General features: G+C 41.9%; 1 protein-coding gene across 1 annotated transcript in view; it reads right to left on the reverse strand.

Annotated features, from left to right (window-relative positions):
* The window catches only part of SLC6A2 (solute carrier family 6 member 2), a 102910-nt gene that overhangs the window by 28015 nt on the left and 55912 nt on the right, over positions 1–18983 (reverse strand). The window contains exons 7-10 of the mRNA XM_077830988.1: positions 15800–15924; positions 13582–13694; positions 8631–8759; positions 1751–1850 (exon numbers count right to left, since the gene is read on the reverse strand). Coding sequence (XP_077687114.1) covers positions 1751–1850; positions 8631–8759; positions 13582–13694; positions 15800–15924 — 467 coding nt within the window. The remainder of the gene's footprint in view (positions 1–1750; positions 1851–8630; positions 8760–13581; positions 13695–15799; positions 15925–18983) is intronic.

The following is an 18983-nucleotide window of genomic DNA, read 5'->3' on the forward strand; positions in this document are numbered from 1 at the left end:
GCAGTCAGGGTTATCTTAGATTTCAAGTGGCTTTCCAACAGTTTCATCGCTAACACACCTGTTTCTTGGCAGACATACACGACACAGGACATTTTCTACAAGATTACACCAGTTTTAAAATTCCTGTCATTTAAGTACTGGGTCTATCCCGATTTAGTGTCCCATTATATTAATAAACTAAATACACTTGCTGTTCTTCTCGCTAAGGTCACCTAAATGCATTTATATTGGTTCGGAGGAAAATGAGCAGTGGCTGGCTGCCAACGTTGGGTTATTTTTGCACTGGGAAAGCAAAAATAAATTTCACTGTTTCTTCTTCCTTATGTAACTGTCCTGTATTTTTAATGCTCCATTCTGTGTTTATAGTACTTGAGGGAACAGAAAATACAAATGGCCAAATTCTGCTTTCAGATATTGTTTGTGCAACTGCCAAGGAGATAAATGGAAGCCATGTGCATGCATTTGAGAGCAGAATTGGACCCATACTTTGTGTAAGCATTATTCTCCTTTAGGGTTCACTGGCATACCATTGCATTGGGGTTGGTGCAAAGCCACTCCGGCATGAAGGGAGTTCCAGTGGCCGTCAGAATATCTCCTGAAGCCTGGCCTGCAAGGGAGTTTGCTGTGCACCCCCGGGATAATAGGAACAGAGTTGTCCCTAAACTCTCACTGTGCCTTGCCCTTATGGAAGTCTCCTTATACCCCTCTGAACCCCCCAGTATGCATCCCTTTTGGGGGACATGCAATCAGGTGTTAGGTGCCCCGTTATCATTGACTTTTAATAGGAGTTGGGCACCTAACTTCCTTTTGCACCTTTGAAAATCTCCTCAGAATTACCAAAGTGTGTCAATTGGGAAAGATTGCTGTTTGGATTTATGGAACAGTCTCACACAGACCTTAGTGTCTATGGAGAGCTCCCAAGCCTGGCTCATCATATCCTTGTTAATATACGTAATTATGGTGACACCATCCTTTGGGCTGATGCATACAGAGGGAGATTTTTAAAGGCGCAAAGGACAGTTAGGTGCCTAACTGCCATTAGAAACTAAACTGCTACACAATACCTCATGTGAATATATATGTCCTATTTCTAGTGTTCACCAGTTCATTGATGGATATGCTCATACACTAGGCATCATACGTTGAGGGATATAACAAAATAAAATTTAGTGCTACAGGAGTATTTCATCATCCACTATATTACTAAATCAGACAAGAACTGCGCAGTAAGAAATGAATACAAGCCTATAGGGTCAAGCCACCATGTGTCCATTGTGTAGGTCATGGAGAGACCACAAAGATTCCACGGTCCCTGTGGGTAGCAGACAGGTTCTGTGGGAGGTAGGGACAGTGTCCATGGCTCCGCAACTAAGCTAATCCACTAGCCTGAAATTTTGCATGGTTTAGAGGCATGATTGCAATCCAAAGGGTATGTTAACAGCTGCAACACCTTGGGAAGAGTGGGAGGATTCTCCCTCTCCAGTGATCCTCTGCCCAAGACAGTTTATTTTGGCTTTGTGCAAGGCTCCAAAATTTGGCCCATAGAACATATATATTCGTGTCACTATTTGTAAATCAGATGAAGATCACTGCATTGAAACTACTGCTCTTCTGATTTCTCCTATACAATATACTTCCATTATTACTTACAGCTGTGGACCACTGTATCATGGGGACAGCAAACATTTTACAAGACTTTTTGTCGTCACAAAAAAAAAAAAGAAAAAGAAAAGAAAAGAAAAGCACTTACCATAAAACCAGGAAACTCCAATTGCCTCCATTAAAACAGCAAACAGGATTGAAGTTCCAGCTGCAAATGTGTCCAGTAGTGTGAGGATGTAAATTCCTCCCTGGGGCATAAAAAAATCCAACAAGTATCATAGATTCATAGATTCCAAGGCCAGAAGGGACCACTGTGCTCATGTAGTCTGAGCTCCTACATAACATGGGCCAGAGAATGTCCCCAAAATTATTCCTGGAGCAGATCTTTTATAAAAACATCCAATCCTGATTTTAAAATGGTCAGTGAGGCAGAATGCACCATGAGCCTTGGAAAACTGTTCCAATGGTTAATTATTCTCAACATTAAAAACGTATGCCTTATTTCCAGTCTGAATTTGTTTATCTTGAATTTCCAGCCATTGGATTATGGTATACCTTTCTCTGCTAGATTGAAGAACCCATTATTAAATATTTGTTCCCCATGTAGAGATTTATAGACTAATCAAGTCAGCCCTTAAGCTTCTCTTTGTTAAACTGAATAGATTAAGGTCATTGAGTCTATCACTAGAAGGCAGGTTTTCTAATGCTTTAATCATTCTTGTGGCTCTTCTCTGAACCCTCTCAATTTATCAACATCCTTCATGAATTCCCCTGTTGATGCATTGTAGGGCTCCATTAGCCCTTTTGGCCACAGCATCACACTGGCAGTTCATGTTCCCCAAATATCCACCACGACCCTCAATTCTTTTTCAGAGTCACTGCTTCCCAAGATGGAGTTTCTCCATCCTGTAAGTATGGCCTACATTCTTTGTTTCTAGCTGTACACATTTAGATGTAGCTGTATTAAAACTGTATAAGTGACCTGCCCTTTTCATTATTCACCACGCCCCCAATTTTTATGTCATCTGCAAACTTTATCAGGGATGATTTTGTTTTTTCTTCCAGGTAATTGAAAAAATGTTATCTAGTGTAAGGCCAAGAACACATCCCTGTGGGACCCCCATTTGAAACACACTCGACGATGAGTCCTCATTTATAAGGCCTATTCTTATCTGGGACATCTCTATTAGCCTTTTAAATATTGGCACATTTTCTTTCTTCCAGTCTTCTGGAACTTTCCCCATGATCCAAGACATTGAAAATCAACATTAACTGTCCAGTGAGTTCCTCAGCCAGCTCTTTTAAAACTCTTGGATGCATGTCATCTGGACTTGCTGATTTAAAAATGTTTAACTGTAATAGTTGCTGTTTAACATCCTCCTGAGATACTACTGGAATAGAAAGAGTGTTATCATCATCTGCTTCCCCCCCAAAATACAGAATAGATATAGATATTGAGCACTTCTGCCTTTCTGCATTATTACTGATAATTCCACCATTTCCATATAGTAATGGGCCAATACAATTGTCAGGATTGTTCTTCCTAGTATCCTTGTCGTTAACTCTGATGGTCATATATTTCTCTTTGTGTTCCTTTTCTTCTTTATCAGTTTCTATAGTTCCTAGCTTCTGATTTATATTCATAATTATCAGCTTCCCCTTTCTTCCATTATTATATATTTTTATTTTTTATATTTACCGTCACTTCCCCTCTAAACCAGGTCAATTTTTTAAAGCAATACAGCCTTCCTTGATTATGAGATTGTGACTTTTTGGGCATCTAGTTAAGTGTTCTTAAACAATCCCCAATTATGATTCAGATTTTTCTGATTAAATTCTTCCTCCCAGTTGATCTGGCTCATAATTGTTTTCCGCTTTGTGAAACTGGCCCTCTTAAAGCACCAAATATATATATTACTGGTCTGCTTCATATTGTAAATATGATCAAGTCATGATCACTTGTTCCTAAGCTACAATTAAGTTTTAATTCTTTGATCAGTTCCTCTTTATCTGTCAAGATTCGATCTAATATAGAATTCCGCCATGTTGGATGCAACAGCTTTTCATTTAGCAAATGGTCGTCCATAATATTTAGAAATTCCAAGGATATTTTAATACTGGCAGCATGAGACCTCGAGAATGTGTCACTCAAATTGAAATACCCCACGGTCACGCAGTTTTTCCCCCCTACACATTATGGTTAGAGCGTAAGGAGCTGGTCATCCCGTTCCCTAGTGTGATTTGCTGGTGTGTAGCAAATGCCAACTAATACTCCATCTTGTGCTTTATACATTAGGACACTGATTCATAAGCATTCAAGATCATTTTCTTTGGAGTTATGAGTGACTCAGAAACTGATAATGCCATTTTTGACGTAGAGCGCCACTTCCCTTTTGCCCACTCAATCCTTCCTAAATAGGTTATAACCACTGCTTTTAATATTCCAGTCTTACACATCATCCCACCAGGTTTCAGATATACCAACTAGATTGCTTATTTATGAGCATAAATTCAATTTAAATTCAATCTTGTTTGTTATCCTGGTTCCGAGCACTTGTGTATAGGCAATTAAAGAATTTTTTCTCTTCATATCCTCTGCTTCCTTCATTAATTTTGTTTTCAACATCTTGATTCTGTGCTAAATGAGCGCTCATATTTTCTCTGTTTTTACTCTCCCCTTTCGTTATTAGTTTAATGACCTCCTGTCTACTCTAGCCAGGCTACCCCTGAGGAGATTGGACAGCCTCCACCAGTAGAAGGGGAATGAAACTATACTGCGCCCTCTCCCTGTAGAAGGTCAACCAATGTACCACAAAACCAAAATCTCCCACCCTCCACCACTTAGCTCACTAGTGGTTCACTTCCAGAATCTTCTGCCTTCTGTCTTCCTTGTTTGTGGGACAGGAAGGATCTCAGAGAAGATTGTTTCGAGTTTATTCTTCTTCAGGACACTTGCAAGTTCCCTGAAGTCATCTATTATCTGGGAGATGTCCAATGATGCTATGTCATTAGTGCCGAAGTGAATCATCATGAATGGATCCTTGCCCATTGACTTCAGAAGCCTATCCAATCTTAGAGTGAGGTCTTCTGTCTTGGCTCCAGGAAGACAGCACACTGTCCTGTTATCCATCTGTCCCTTGCAGAATGATCTTTTGGTTCTTTTGAGTACAAAATGTCCAATAAGGATCATCAGTCTTTCTTGGACAGTTGGAGAACTCTTTGTGGATATGCTTGATTTTCATACTGGTTGTCCTGTACATCTTTCCATTCCCTAGGACCAGCTGGATCTTGAGAGGAATCTTCTATAGTTTCCATACTGGAGGACCTGGTATTGATTGGAAACTTCTAACTGTGTGGAATTCCTCCTGGTCGTCATCTCTCTGGTGGCCTCAGCCTATTCATCCTCATCTGTCTCCAGCTGTGAGAATGCTGATATGATCTTTTGCCTCTGGTGGTTATGAACTGCCAGGCCTCCTCTCTGATTTCCTGTTTCCCTGACTTTTTGGTGGTCAGCTCCTTTCCTCCTTGAACCTGGGGGTACGGATGCTTCCCAGACCTGTCTAGGAACTCCTCTGCTTCTCAGTAGCATCTCTATTTACCCCTCCAGTTCAAGAATGTTTTCCTCCAGCACAGCCACCAACTTGTACTTCATGCACAGGGAATGCGCTTCTTGTTTCGGCAGGAAAGAAAACATGGCAAATCTGCTGCGGGTCACCACCACTGTTCCATCACTGGTCATCTTAAAATCAGACGTAGAGCTGAACCTGGAAGGAAAGCCTCTCACATGCCCTCTCTCAACTCTGTCCAAAACGCTCCTGTTAGCTGCCTCTGTTCGTGGCCTTTGAATTTGCCAAGCAAGTGACTTTTTATACCAGATCTCCCTGTTTAGCTCAGTTCAGCTTCGCCCCCACCACCAGGGCGTGATTAACTCCTCAGGTTTCAGTGTAACAGCCGTGTTAGTTTGTATTTACAAAAAGAAAAGGAGTACTTGTGGCACCTTATGCATCTGATGAAGTGAACTGTAGCTCACGAAAGTTTATGCTCAAATAAATTGGTTAGTCTCTAAGGTGCCACAAGTACTCCTTTTCTATTAACTCCTCAGAGACTTCAAATAGCAGGGCTCATCAGAGCTCTTAAAGAAACAGTTACAATTCTTTTACTTTCAAAGTTTATCCTCCAGGTACCAGAGGTCTGATATGTAGAAATATAATAGTCTCAGTATGTTTAACCAAGGAGTGGAAAGCTTGGGCATCCCTTGGTCTGCATGGGAAATGGTGGGTTTGAATGAACAACCCTTGTAAATGGGCTTAGCCTTCACCCACAAAATGGGACCTGAAAAATGGATGGAATTCTTACTCAGCTCCTCTGGAGTGGGAGTTGAGGTCTCTCAGTGCATTGCAGAACTTCTCAGCAACCTGCAGGATTGAGCCTAAACTACAGCTAGCATAGAGTTACTTCTCAAAGGCATTGGTGTGTCACAGTCATGGCTGCTACCACTCCACTTCTTCCCATAGCCAGGTTTGAAGTCCAGTGGATCTGCAGTCTTGGATCCAATGTTCTATTCCTGTGCTCCTGTAGAGTGGCCCACTGCATACAAATGCCTGCTCCCCTGTACATTAGGAGAGCCCTGGCTATGCTGTGGTTTGAGTCTTTTTCTGTGGCTGAAGTGTGGTGACAGGATTTCACCCTACATAAATATCCTCTCTCCTCTGAAATATACATCCCCTAAAATGCATTGATTTGGAACTGTAAGTTGCATTTACGAGATTCTTGCAAAATTGTTTTTCAGACACTCTGAGCTGGATTTGACTTTGTTTTATTTGATTGGTGTTTGAGTAAACTATTAAATGTCTAATTTTATTAAATGTCTAATTTTATTTAGTGTAGAGTGAAGAGAATGGGGGTGGGGTTTGTTGGCAGATGGAGCTCCCTATCATTTTGAAATGAAGCAAAGCAAAATATTTTAAGACATTGTTACCATTTCATCCTACGCAAACAGCGGAGAGAACTTCCAGCCATGGTAGATTCTAACAATCTTATTTATAAACAAACCCACTATGAATATGCCTGCTTCTTGTGTAGATTTTGTCTTATAGTATCTTTAACAATTTTAAAAAGGGGATAAATACCATTCGTTTTGTAGATTTGATGATGATTTTACTCTGTTTAATCAACAAAGACATAGTTTAGCTTTTCTCTTGTTATAGCATACAGAGACTTTCTACCAGAGGTGTCACTATTTACAGTAACCAATGGAGACAGCTGTCGAGGCTTTTCTGAGTTATAAACTCTGGAGATCTGGCCAAAGTTTGGATTAACATGGGGCACCTAACAAACTGAATGGTAAATATTTTAGCAAGAAGCAAAAGACTGTTTATTGAATGGTGTTTTAGGTGAGAAAATCTGCTCCACACCTGTTCATTATTTGAATGCCTTTATTTTAGAAATCCAGCAAGGTGGCTGATGAAAGGTGTGTGTATGAAAAACAGACTGCTTCAAAAATAGATCCCAAAGATTTTCAAGGGGAAATTCAACTGATTATTTTATCTCTGTGGTCTCACAGGGGTTTTAATTTCTACTTTGTACACATGTGACATCAACTTTTTCTGTTACATGAACTTATGTCTTGGTACCTGTCAAGGCAATTCAGTGCAGTCTAGTTTGTTTGAGAATTTAATTCCACAGAGGTGCCATAATTTGAAAGACACTGAACTAGATTCTCATGTGGTCTGAACTGGCATCGTGCTGTTGAAGTAAATGGAGTTACACCAATTTAGACCAGCTAAAGATCTGACCCATTGTGTTTCTTCAAACCCATTGGTCCAAGCCTATTGTTAACCCAGATGAAACCTTGAACAAGGAAGTAGTATGTCCAGCTGCATTAGATGACAGAGAAAGCTGAAAAATGTAAAAAGAGTCAATATGTATTATTAGTATAAATTATCTGTATTATTAATGTAAGCCTTACTTTTAGTCTTTGACAACCCTTTCTAGCTAATGAAACACTGTAATGAAAAAAACTACCAGGAAAATGCATTTTGTTAAACTTTAAAACTTCTGTATTATTCACTAATTGGTACCATTTTAATAACTTTCTGCTAACTTGTTGATCTGTGAGTCAGTGGAATGCTGATAGACAGGGATGTGGTCATAGTATCCCAGCACTGGTGCGTTCATTATGGCTACCTAAGGTATAATGCATATGGTAGCATTATGGGGTGCATGATCAGCAGTGGCCCTCACCTTCCTGGTACTAGTTGGCATACAGAGAAGAGCAAGGCCAGCCCAGAACATACATATCCTCTCTGGTGTATTGTGCTGCCAGGACTTGCAGTGCCTCGCTCCTTTGCCCGTAGACAGCAAAAACAGCCACGGTATGACTGCCACCTGTGCAGAGGGTTCCCTGCACCCTTTCCCCACCTCCAGTGCGTCTATGCAGCCATTATTTTTCTGCTTTCTATTTGTAATGTAGGGAGCAGGTTACATTATACCCCTGATATTCAAAAATAGGAAGGTTCCTTCACTGAAATGCATCCAACCCAAAGCATTAGTAACTATGATCTGCTACGCTGCCAAGCTATTATCGTGTTTTGGAAAGGGTGATAGGATTATTGTACTGAAGTGTAGTTTTACAAGAAGTAAATGCTTCTTATTGATTAATTATCTTGTTCTGTTGTGAAGAGAGAGTTTTCAGATGCTTACGGGTGTGATCCCCAAAACGCTTTCCCCTACACAAAAGAGTAAGCAGTGACCATAGTCCCATTTCAGATGATCAAGCTGGGTAAGCATGATGCATGAGAATAAAGGTTTGTGAGATCAATTGATAGATAATAGCCTTGTAAAAAACAGGAGGGGAAAGGCATCGTTTATAGAAGAATTAATATAATATTCAGACAATAATGTTGGTTATAATTAAACTTCCCAGGTACACAAAGAGATAAATCCCAGCCTACAGTAATTCTGTCTCTTTTATAGGAATAGTTGCATTGTTAAGTTAACTTGCTAATGGAAACCCTTGCAGTACTTACATTGGTGATACAAAAAAGAGCCACCAGGAAAGTGCCAAAGGAGACGCCAAATGTGAAAAGCTTTCTGTGCCGCTTCAGTATTTGGAAATCATCTGCTAACCCAGTGATGACGGCTTCCATTCCACCCATCTAAGGAAAAGGATTACAGCAATCTAAGTTAGGCAATAATGACAGAGACATTTTACGCACAAACAAACAGAAGGGTATAAATAAGTTTGAGATTCATCTCTATTTCCTTTTGTGATTTCTAGCATTGATTGAGTTTCTTCTCTTTAGTTAAAAGGTGTTATGCCTTCTGTAAAATGTGCATATGATTTCACTCTGGACTATTCTTCCTTGTTCTTGTTCATATAGTTGAAGTGTTAGAAATCAGAATAAATAGGTCTCAATTTCCCTCACCTGGTCGCTGCTGTTTTTATTGATAAGGAACAGTAAAATGGAGATTGGAGCTAAACAATGTGGCAAATCAAACAACATTGTTACCTCTGTATATTGGGGATAGAGAGACAACCCTTAATGCTGAGAATTTTATAGTAACAAAAATTCTTGATGATACCATAGAAGAATATTAGTTTGCCCTCTGGACGTAACCACTATATGCTAGCCATTTTTTGCTGTTGGGAGAAATTGACTGTGGTAGCTGAAATGTTTTCCAAGCTTTCATTGATCCTCCTGTAGAATACAGGTTCCTGATCATGAGCTTTATGTCCTGTCCTGTAATGCAAGCATTTTGGGGTTTTTTTTTGTAGGGTTAGATCAGAATGAATCCAAGTCTCCTTCTCAAAGCCAGCCGTCAGTGTTTTGCTGCCCAGGTCAGAAAGGATTTTTGGCACTCCACAGAGCTGAGCAATAAATAAATAAATAAATAAATAACCAAGCAGTGGTTTCCCCCTCCCTCCCATGCCTGTCCTGCTGTTGCTTTGGTGATCCTGGAAGCTCGTGCCCAGGGCAACCACCTGATTGCCAACCCCTAAGGCCAACCCTGCTCCTGCTAGGGATGAACAAGCCATCTTAATTTGTTTAAGAATCAGTTAAGTAGTTGGGAAGACTCAATATAGGATATTTCCTGCAAATGGAAGAAAAATGTGGCAAATACTTGGGGATTGGAGGAGAGGGGGCAGCAGATTGGAGACAACAACATCTCTGTTTCAAATCAATTGCTGAGAATAATCTCTGTAGTATCTGAATGATTCACTTCTGAAACCAGAGGACTGCAGAGGGAAGGGCAAACGTTCTTTTAGCAAATCTGACACTCGAGTAAAATGTCAAAGCAGAGTGTGGGGTTTTATCCATGTGACTTCTGTAAGCATCAACAGGAATCATACAGTTAAATCTCAGTGCACTGCTTAAATATAGGTTCATATTTTTTGTGGTCACAAAGATTTACTACACTGCTACTTTGAGAGACTCAGAGAAGTTAGAAGTGGAAAAGTAGCCTTCAGATTCTCTACTCCATTTTATCAGTTCAGGACTGCTTCCTAATCTAGTGCTTTGTTCATCCCCATTGTTAATATCCTATGCAGAGATGGTTGCATGCTGAAAAAAACATTACAGACATTCACTCTAATTCCTAATCCCATTAGTTTGCTGTCCATTAACACATTCATAAGGAAGTTTCTCTTTCCATAAACATTTGGGGGCGTTCCAGAAAACTGTCTCCATATGTCAATAAGGGGTTTTGTGCATGAACAAGGGTGTTGATGAATTATTCCTCTATTTTTTTTCTAGTTTGTTTTCTAATCAGGGATAAGCAACAGTATCACGTGTCCTAGGTGACCGAGCTCACAGCATGTAGAGTGGGTAATCAAAGGAAACAGTCTGCAAACAACCCCACAGTTGCTTGCATAAAACCAGTAAATAATTATGAGCAGCAGCTGCTTGATATGGCATTGATGTAGCTGTGGTGGTGTACAGAATGGAATTCATCTTGAACGGTCCCCTGGAAGACTTCTCTTTCAGCAAGAGTCAGTATGGGCATGGGGGTGGGGTGCCTATCCCACACAAGGCCTGACTAGAGAGAAAGGGACAATTAGCCCTGTGACAGGCTGCGCCTGGAGGAGAGTCAGGGCTGATAAGCTTTTAACTGATGATGAAGCCCAGCTGGGCAAGGAGAAGGCTAAGCTGCTATAAAACCAGGAAGTAGAGAGCAAGATGGAGGCTGCAATACAGAAGGCCTGCAGTCACTCTTTGGGCTTACAGGGGGAAAGGAGCAAACCAGGGGGAGAATAGAAGCCCTGAGACCCTGGCCCTGAGGGAAGGGCGTGCACAGAGAAGGGTGGAGAAGGAGCCTGATAGAGGCGAAGCAGGAAGCAGCCCAGGGAAACAGCAGCAAGGTTTAGGATATTGAAGACCTTAGCTGGGGAAGTGGCACAGGCTGGACAACGGAGCAGAAGACTGCCTGGGAAAGTCATCCAATGGGACTTTGATACCCTGGAAGGACAAAATGATAGTGACCTGGCTGGAGGGCTCAGCCATGAAGGGGGAGCACCCTGAGTGATGAAGAGGAAGTGACTCCAGAAAAAGAGTGTGAGATCATGGGGAAGAAACTGAAGGAGGGGGCATCAGAATGGGTGTGAGCTCATCCCCAGATGGGCCACAAGGACACTACACAGCAGTGAGCAGAGCACCTCATGACAGGGAGGATTTAGGATTCTTAAATCCCTCAAAATTGCATCTTCCAACTTCCTTCATTCACAGTTGGCCTTGTGTTCTGCTTCCTTCAGCCTCAACTCTACAAAACTTCTGTAAAACCATACCTTCTTCTGTACATGACCCCACAATTGCAGTGTCATCTTGTTCTCAACTTGTGCGAGACTGCAACTGGCCAGGATCATCTAAGTATCTCCTTGTTTGTGACAAAAATCAAACCAATGGATGTTAAGAATCCACTGTAACTTCTGACTCTGAAAACTGTTTAGATTCCTCTCCTCAGCTGTTTTTAATGGCCATGTTTTGTGCTCCATATAGCAGGGTAATGAAAGCAAAGCTCTGCATGTCTCTATAAAATGAATGACTTGCGGATGGTGCACGTAGATGGCAATGACATTGAATGGGGGTAAATACTTTTCTATGTCTGGCTAGTTGATTGATTGACACAGGCGGTTCTATAACCGGAGGAGTCACACTGGATTGGTCTTCCCCCCGTGGCATGTCAGTGTCTTCAAAGGCCTTTGACTGGGTGATGGGATGTCACTAAGATAGAAGTGTTCAATGTAGTTGTGTTGACAACTCCCCCTCTCTTCCCCTGTGAGAAAATAATTCTGAACAGCAAATAAATAGGCAATCATCAAAGCCTGACCAAGAACAGAAAATGCTAGACTTTCCACAGTTTATCCACTTTGAGTAATTTGACCCCCTTCCACTGAAAAATTATTATTCTACAATTTAAGGTGCCGACCCTTCAAACATTTACACATGTGCTTTACCATGGTAGAGTTAAACAAATCCCTAAATGTTTTCATGATTGGGCCTAGTAGCGCTCAACCTATAATATACAACCTAGATTTTACTTTTCTTAATTTTGACTCATTACTACTGGTTATTCTTGCCACCCTAATCTACTCTTCTCCTTCCTTCATGTTTGTTTATGGTACAAATAGGTCCAGACTGGAACCCCAGATCTGACTTTGCCTCAAGTTTTTAGAATAAGGTTCCAGAGTCTCAATTTTACAACTTGATCTAATCACTAGAAAGCCTGAAGTGAAATCCAGAATTCAAAGAGCTGGGAAGAGTTCACAGCTGGAGCTGAACTTCACAGCTCTGACCCCTTCTAGAATATGTCCTTCAAATACTTGCAGATGACTATCAAAGCTCCTTTGTGTGATCTCTTCTCCACCCCCAGCTTTGTTCCCTCTCTTGTCTCTGTTTTTCCTTCCCTTTCTATTTCTGAAAATGAGTGAAATTTCTTCTTGGCAATTCTTATTTTGGAATAGTAAAAATTTCCTCATGAACATGACTAGACTGTTCACAGTTCCGTTCTTTAAAGATGCTATTTACTTTTCCCAGAAGAAAATTAACTTTTATGTTAAGTAGAAAAGGAAGTCTTGATTCCTCTTTGGCAAGAATACGGTGGTAGAAGTGCTGTTAGGGTACTTAGAATATTTCATCTAGGGTTGAAGTTTCTCTTATTTTTTTTTATCCCAGGACAATATACTTTCACTTTGTAGAAAGCACAAATACTCCCCCTTCATGTTGAATGAAGTTCAGTCCTAAATCTAAAACTGAATTTAACTGTAAAATGAGGCAGCCCATCTTAGTGCTTATTTTTTACCATTCCTAAATATCTATTATCTGTCAACATACATATGACATTGTTGCCTTTTGCCAAGACGCCTAACAAACACAAAATAATAGTGTAAATGAAATTGATTTTTAAAAAATGATCACAATGAAACTATTGTTATAAGGAAACTATCTTACATACAGTTCCATATTATAGGAAATCAAAGATATAATTAGATGCTATCCTCAGCCTTTGTGTCATGAGTATCACTTAGGATGTCGTGGGAAATAACAAATACAAATACAAAATAGTACAGAACCATAGGCAGGCAATTTAGCATCTTGTTCCCGTGCTTTTTCCAAGTTCATTTTTAGGCTCTGAGTATGCTGCTGTAGAAATGAATGGTAAAATTCTCATTCAAGTCAGTGATGCAATGTGCTTAAAGTGTAATAACTTTGAGCCCAACCCAGAATCATGGAAACCAGCAAACTGTGTTTGCTGGTTCATAAACTAGATGGCCCTTCACAAGCCTTTTGCGCACTGTGAATCTATGATTAAATAAACTGCTGAGTGCAATGCTACTTGGTGTATTGGCCTTACCTATGAAAACAGATACATTGAGAGCACAGCATGTGGCTTCTGAAACCTAGTGGAATCAGACTGGTGCCTCCGTACTTATTACCAGAGAATGTTATTAAAGGAAAAATGATAGGCATGGAAGATACGCACAGAACTGTCAATGCCCAGTGTGAGAAGCATTATGAAGAACACCACTGCCCAAAATGTTGATCCTGAAAGGGTTGAAATGGCTTCTGGATAAAGGATGAAAACTAATCCAGCTCCTGAAAAGCAAGAGGAAAGAAAAATTCTTTTCTGCATGGAGGCTTTTGTTAAATTTTTAAAGCTATAAAAAGGTTCATGAAAATAAGATTTGACCTACCTAGATTCTTATATTGGTGTCCCTCACCATAGTATCTGAACAACTCAGTCTCTGGCTGAGTCAATGAAGTCCTCACATCAGGGTTTAAAGATTTCAAGTTACAGAGAATCCACAATTTATACTAGTTTAAACCTGCAGTGACCCATACCCCATCCTGCAGAGGAAGGTGAAAACCCCCCAGAGTCTCTGCCAGTCTGTTCCAGGGGAAAATTTCTTCTCGATCTCAAATATGGTGATCAGTTAGATCTTGAGCATGTGTCCAGGACCTACCAGCCAGACACCTGGGAAAGAATTCTCTAATAACTCAGAGCCCTCTCCATCTAGTGTCCTATCACTAGCTGTTGGAGATTTTTGCTGCTAGCAGTCGCAGATAGACTACATGCCATTGTAGGCAGGCTCATCATACCATCTCCTCCATAAATTTATCAAGCTCAGTCTTGAAGCCAGTTAGATTTTTGAAGCCATTCTCAGGCCCAGATGCACAAAGGTACTTAGGTGTTGCAACTACAGAGTCAGTCTCACAATCTATCTGGCCCAATTAATTTTTTTAATGCAAAGTGGAATTTTTTCAACAAGAGAGACTGAAAGACAGACACATCGGAATATCCCAGAGTGCAGTGACTACAGCACTCACCTGAGAGGTCAAGAACCTCTCAAACGCCTTCAAATCCCTTGCCCTGACCAAGAATAGGGGGAATTGAATCGGTCTCCCATATCCCAGGTGAATACCTTAACCCTTGGCTAAATGTTATAAGGAAGGCCACCACTTCCCACTTACTCCACAACATTTTATGTGGAGTTGGGTGTCCCTAGCCTCTGTTTGCTAGAAGCTGGGAATGAGTGACAGGGGGACGGATCACTGGATGATTACCTGCTCTGTACATTCCCTCTGAGGCACCTGGCACTGGCCACTGTCAGAAGACAGGATACAGGGCTAGATGGACCCTTCGTCTGACCCAGTAGGGCCGTTCTTATGTTCTAGATCGGGCCCGCAAGTGAGCTGGCAGGGAAATGCCTATCTTTATCTGGTTTGAGGGTTGCACTGAGGCTTAGGTATCAGGAAGGTACCTGGACACCTGACTGGGTCAGCAGTGCTAATACCCAGAGGCAGAAACTTAGGCACCAAGGGAACTTTTACAGTCAAAGTTCAGGCACGGAGCGAATTTAGGGGTTGGTTATACGGATCACAGGAGTGTCTACACCTGGAATTTAGACGCCTAAGTCTCTTTGTGGATCTAGGCCTCAAATCATAACCATGAACCTGATATTCTTACCTATTTATTTCCATTCCTTGGCTCTGTGTAGGAGAGGGCCATATTTGAACGTTGTTGAGGCAGGAACCTATGGAACTAGCCAGTAGTCTCAGTAGATTATGTACGTGTTCAGTACAGACCTGCCCCTTTAACATGTTGCGTGCTTCCAGCCAGGGGCCAAGCACCCTCAACTCCCTGGAGCTTGGACCACTCAACGCCTTGCAGCGACTACAATTCAACAACATGCTTACACCTGTGCCTGCCTTGGAGCGCTTGAGTGGCCCCATTCAGGTCACAGCTCACGTACCCAGAGTTGGCATGTGCCATGGCATGAGCAGGCAGACACATGAGAGCTCTGTCCCAGCTACTGCATCAAAACCAGTGGTGTAGCCGGGGATAGCACAGGCAGGAGCTCAGGCTACCGGCCTGAGTACAAACCCGCCCAGACCCCAGAGTACGTTCTTGTGCAGCTAGCCCAAACCACCACCTGTGCTCGATCCAGCTACACGGCTATTTTGGGAGTGTTAGCTCAAGCAAAGCTAGGGTGTCTGCCAATTCACAGTGGGAAGCATGCTCCCAATTGCAGTGTAAACGTACCCTAAGTGGCTTGCTGAATCAGGGCCACAGCTGAGTCCCTTGTAGGTGGGCTTCTTTGTCTTGTTTAATTTGAAATGAACATAAACAAATTTGCAGGGCAGCACTGGAGCAGGTGGTTAATTTTTTCAGTAAATCTGGAGTAAAATGAACTTCCTACCTTCAGTGGCTACATCTTCAATTTTTACTTTGTGCTCATGAGCCATGTAGCCCAATATGGAGAAAATGGCAAATCCTGAGATGAAGCTTGTGACACAGTTGATTGTGCTAGTCAGCAAAGCATCCCTAATATGAGAGAGAGAGAGAGAGAGAGAAGAACGATCTAGTGAAAAGCACTTTAGGAAGTAGGTAGAAATTGTGTTATTATGGCAATAAAATTCTGGTGGAAAAGAGAAACATGCCAATTAAGTAATCATCCTGATGATCAAAGGCTCATACGAGCGCATTGTGCTGTGAAAGACTCACTGTTATTTCCTAAATTGTTTTGAAATTAATCTGTGTTCAAAAATGTAAAAAAACTATAATAAATTGTAAGATGGTCTTAGCTGGTAACAATAATGGAACAGGGAAGTAACCAGAAGTGAACAAAAGGCTACACGGGGAAATGAATACTAGCAAATACCAATCGATACCTATAAACAATTGTGAATGTTTTCAGACAACATCAGGTATGCATTTTAGTGAACTTTGATGCCATTTTCAAGGTATTGCATAGAATCTGTTCATCAATCCTTCCAGTTAAGCAGGCATTTCAGATAAGGTGCATGGAAAGACCTCATCCGGCTCCCATTGAAATCAATAGCAAAACTCCCATGAACATCAATGAGATTGGAATCTGACCCAACCATCATCATTGTATAATATAAAGAGGTAACCATCAGTTTAGTCATGAATCTGACAAAAATGCTGATAACTTTATTATTAATCTGCTATTGTTTTAGATCAATGACAGGACCCACAAAGGAAAATCCAGATTCAGCCCTGGGAGTTATCACAGAATCATAGAATATCAGGGTTGGAAGGGACCTCAGGAGGTCATCTAGTCCAACCCCCTGCTCAAAGCAGAACCAACACCAACTAAATCATCCCAGCCAGGGCTTTGTCAAGCCCAACCTTAAAAACTTCTAAGGAAGGAGATTTCACCACCTCCCTAGGTAACGCATTCCAGTGTTATGTACATTTATGTCAAAATTAAATCTGGCCACAGTTGTCAACATTAATTTGGAATGTCAGCCCCATCCTAATACACGTATTACAACTGGTCACCTGGTTCTGAACTTCAACTTTTAATTGAACATTTTTTGTTGAAATTCCAAACGTTTACAAAAAGAGGAGATTGCTCCTCCCCACCCTCCATTTTGCACTAGCTCTAGCATTTATTTGTGGTGCGTACATTAATGCAAAGAAAGTGATCATAATTTGTTAGGTATTTAATGAGTCAGAGGCTGAGAATGTTTCCCCCTTTCCTCCCCATTGTTAAAGATCAGTAACAGCAAGATTTTATAAACCTCATTGTCTTTTGCAAGGCTGTCATCGTCATAATGACACCTGCAAATATACCTCACAGGCTGTTCGCTGTAAACTGCTCTGTTCAAATTTTCTCTAGCAAATCTGTCCTTCATACATTTTTTTTTTAAAGTTTAGCCAGCTGTTCCATGTAAACTTATGGTAATACACTCCCCCAGAGCACAGGAGAAAGTTCCACCTCAGCGTGATAATTCCCCAGAACTATGACTGTTTGATGTTTAGTGGTATCGGGGAGCCAGCTGTAGCAGGATCAGTCTCCTAGCAACACACGGGGCATAGCTGACCCTAGCAGGAGCTGCTCTGCCTCATTGACTGTACTTCCTGACAGGTGGGGATGGCGGAGCTAAGCTACACCTTGACCCAGTAGTGGCCAGAGCTTGCCGGCTGCTCACCGCATTGCACACTGCAGCTGTGCTGAACCGTGCTTCCTGTGCCTTTTCTTTCTCCCATCCAGCCTATGCCTGCCCATGCCCAGCCTCCTCTTGTGCCCACTTCAGTTCCTAGCCTTCCCCATTCTTGACGCCTTTGGCTCTGACCCCCAGCTCAGCTCCCTGACCGTGTCTCCAGCTAGCCCATTGGCTCTGGCATTCGTCTTCTGATCCCTGTGTCTGACCCTCAGCTTTGCTCCCGTCTACACCCATGGTTGTCCTTTGGCATTGATCCTTGACTCCGTGCTAAGCCCCAGACCAGGCAACCCCTATGACTCCGACTGTTAGGCCCAACCACCCACATCCTGTTCATGATCCTGACAAGTGGCATAAAGACAAGCCTTATGCAAAATGTAAGTAATATGATTAACTGGCTTTAGTCATGTCATGAACTCCATTCCACAGAGGATTGTTCAGTACTTTCAGCCTTAAGTATGCAATACCCAGGCTTCACGGGCCCCTAGTTAAAATCAAATGAACCACAACAGGGTTGTCAAAATAGATCTGTTTTACAAGTAGATATAATGAGTTCCATACAGTCTGCTGTTGGAGAAGACCTTTAAAATTGAGGTCTTGTCTCCAGTGTGTGGACACCAGTCATACACCATAGTGCTTTTGTTAATGATAGAGAGTTTGCCTTAGCCAGAGTTTCCACATCTGTCACATTTAATTACCTCACTGCACCCAGATTTGACTGTATTTCTGTAGAGCAGTGTGTACATAAGAGGAAGGACTAACTCAGGCCTATATACTTGTAAAATTTTCTTTGGACTCCTTCAGGAGAAAATTTGCCAAGTATCTGCAGGGGTGAAAGTAACTTAAGAGACTTACCGGTACACAGGGCCGGGGTCTTGAGCAAGGTGTGTGTATGTGTGCAGGGGGTTGGGGGTCACTCGGGCGGAAGGGGCAGGGCCTTGGGTGGAAGGGGTGGGGCCTTTAAATCCCCGAGCCCTTTAAATCACCGCCGGAGCCTGAGGGCTCCTGGCCACTACCACTATCCCGGGGCTCTGGTGGTGATTTAAAGGGCCCGGGACTCTGGCTGTGGTAGTGGCGGCCGGAAGCCCCGGGCCCTTTTAATTTTTCGGACTGGGGAACCTGCCCCCTGCCAGTATGGTTGGCTGTGTATCGGCTCTTACCAGTATGCCGGACCGGACCGGCTTACCTTCACCTCTGAATATCTGTGAAATATTATGGCCAAGGTCATCATTACCATTTCCCTCAATTCCAGAACATTCACATGTAAGTAGCTTTTTCCATTTGCATCATCAACCACATACTTTACCCCATTTTTAAGCTGACAGATTTACATGCAAAATATAGAAGTTGACAAAATGTTGTGTTGCAATGCTTCAGCACTTCAGACTCTCTGGCTCTGATTTGCCACTGTGT

The sequence above is a fragment of the Eretmochelys imbricata genome, chromosome 12 (genome assembly GCF_965152235.1).
Source record: "Eretmochelys imbricata isolate rEreImb1 chromosome 12, rEreImb1.hap1, whole genome shotgun sequence".
Lineage (NCBI taxonomy): Eukaryota > Metazoa > Chordata > Testudines > Cheloniidae > Eretmochelys > Eretmochelys imbricata.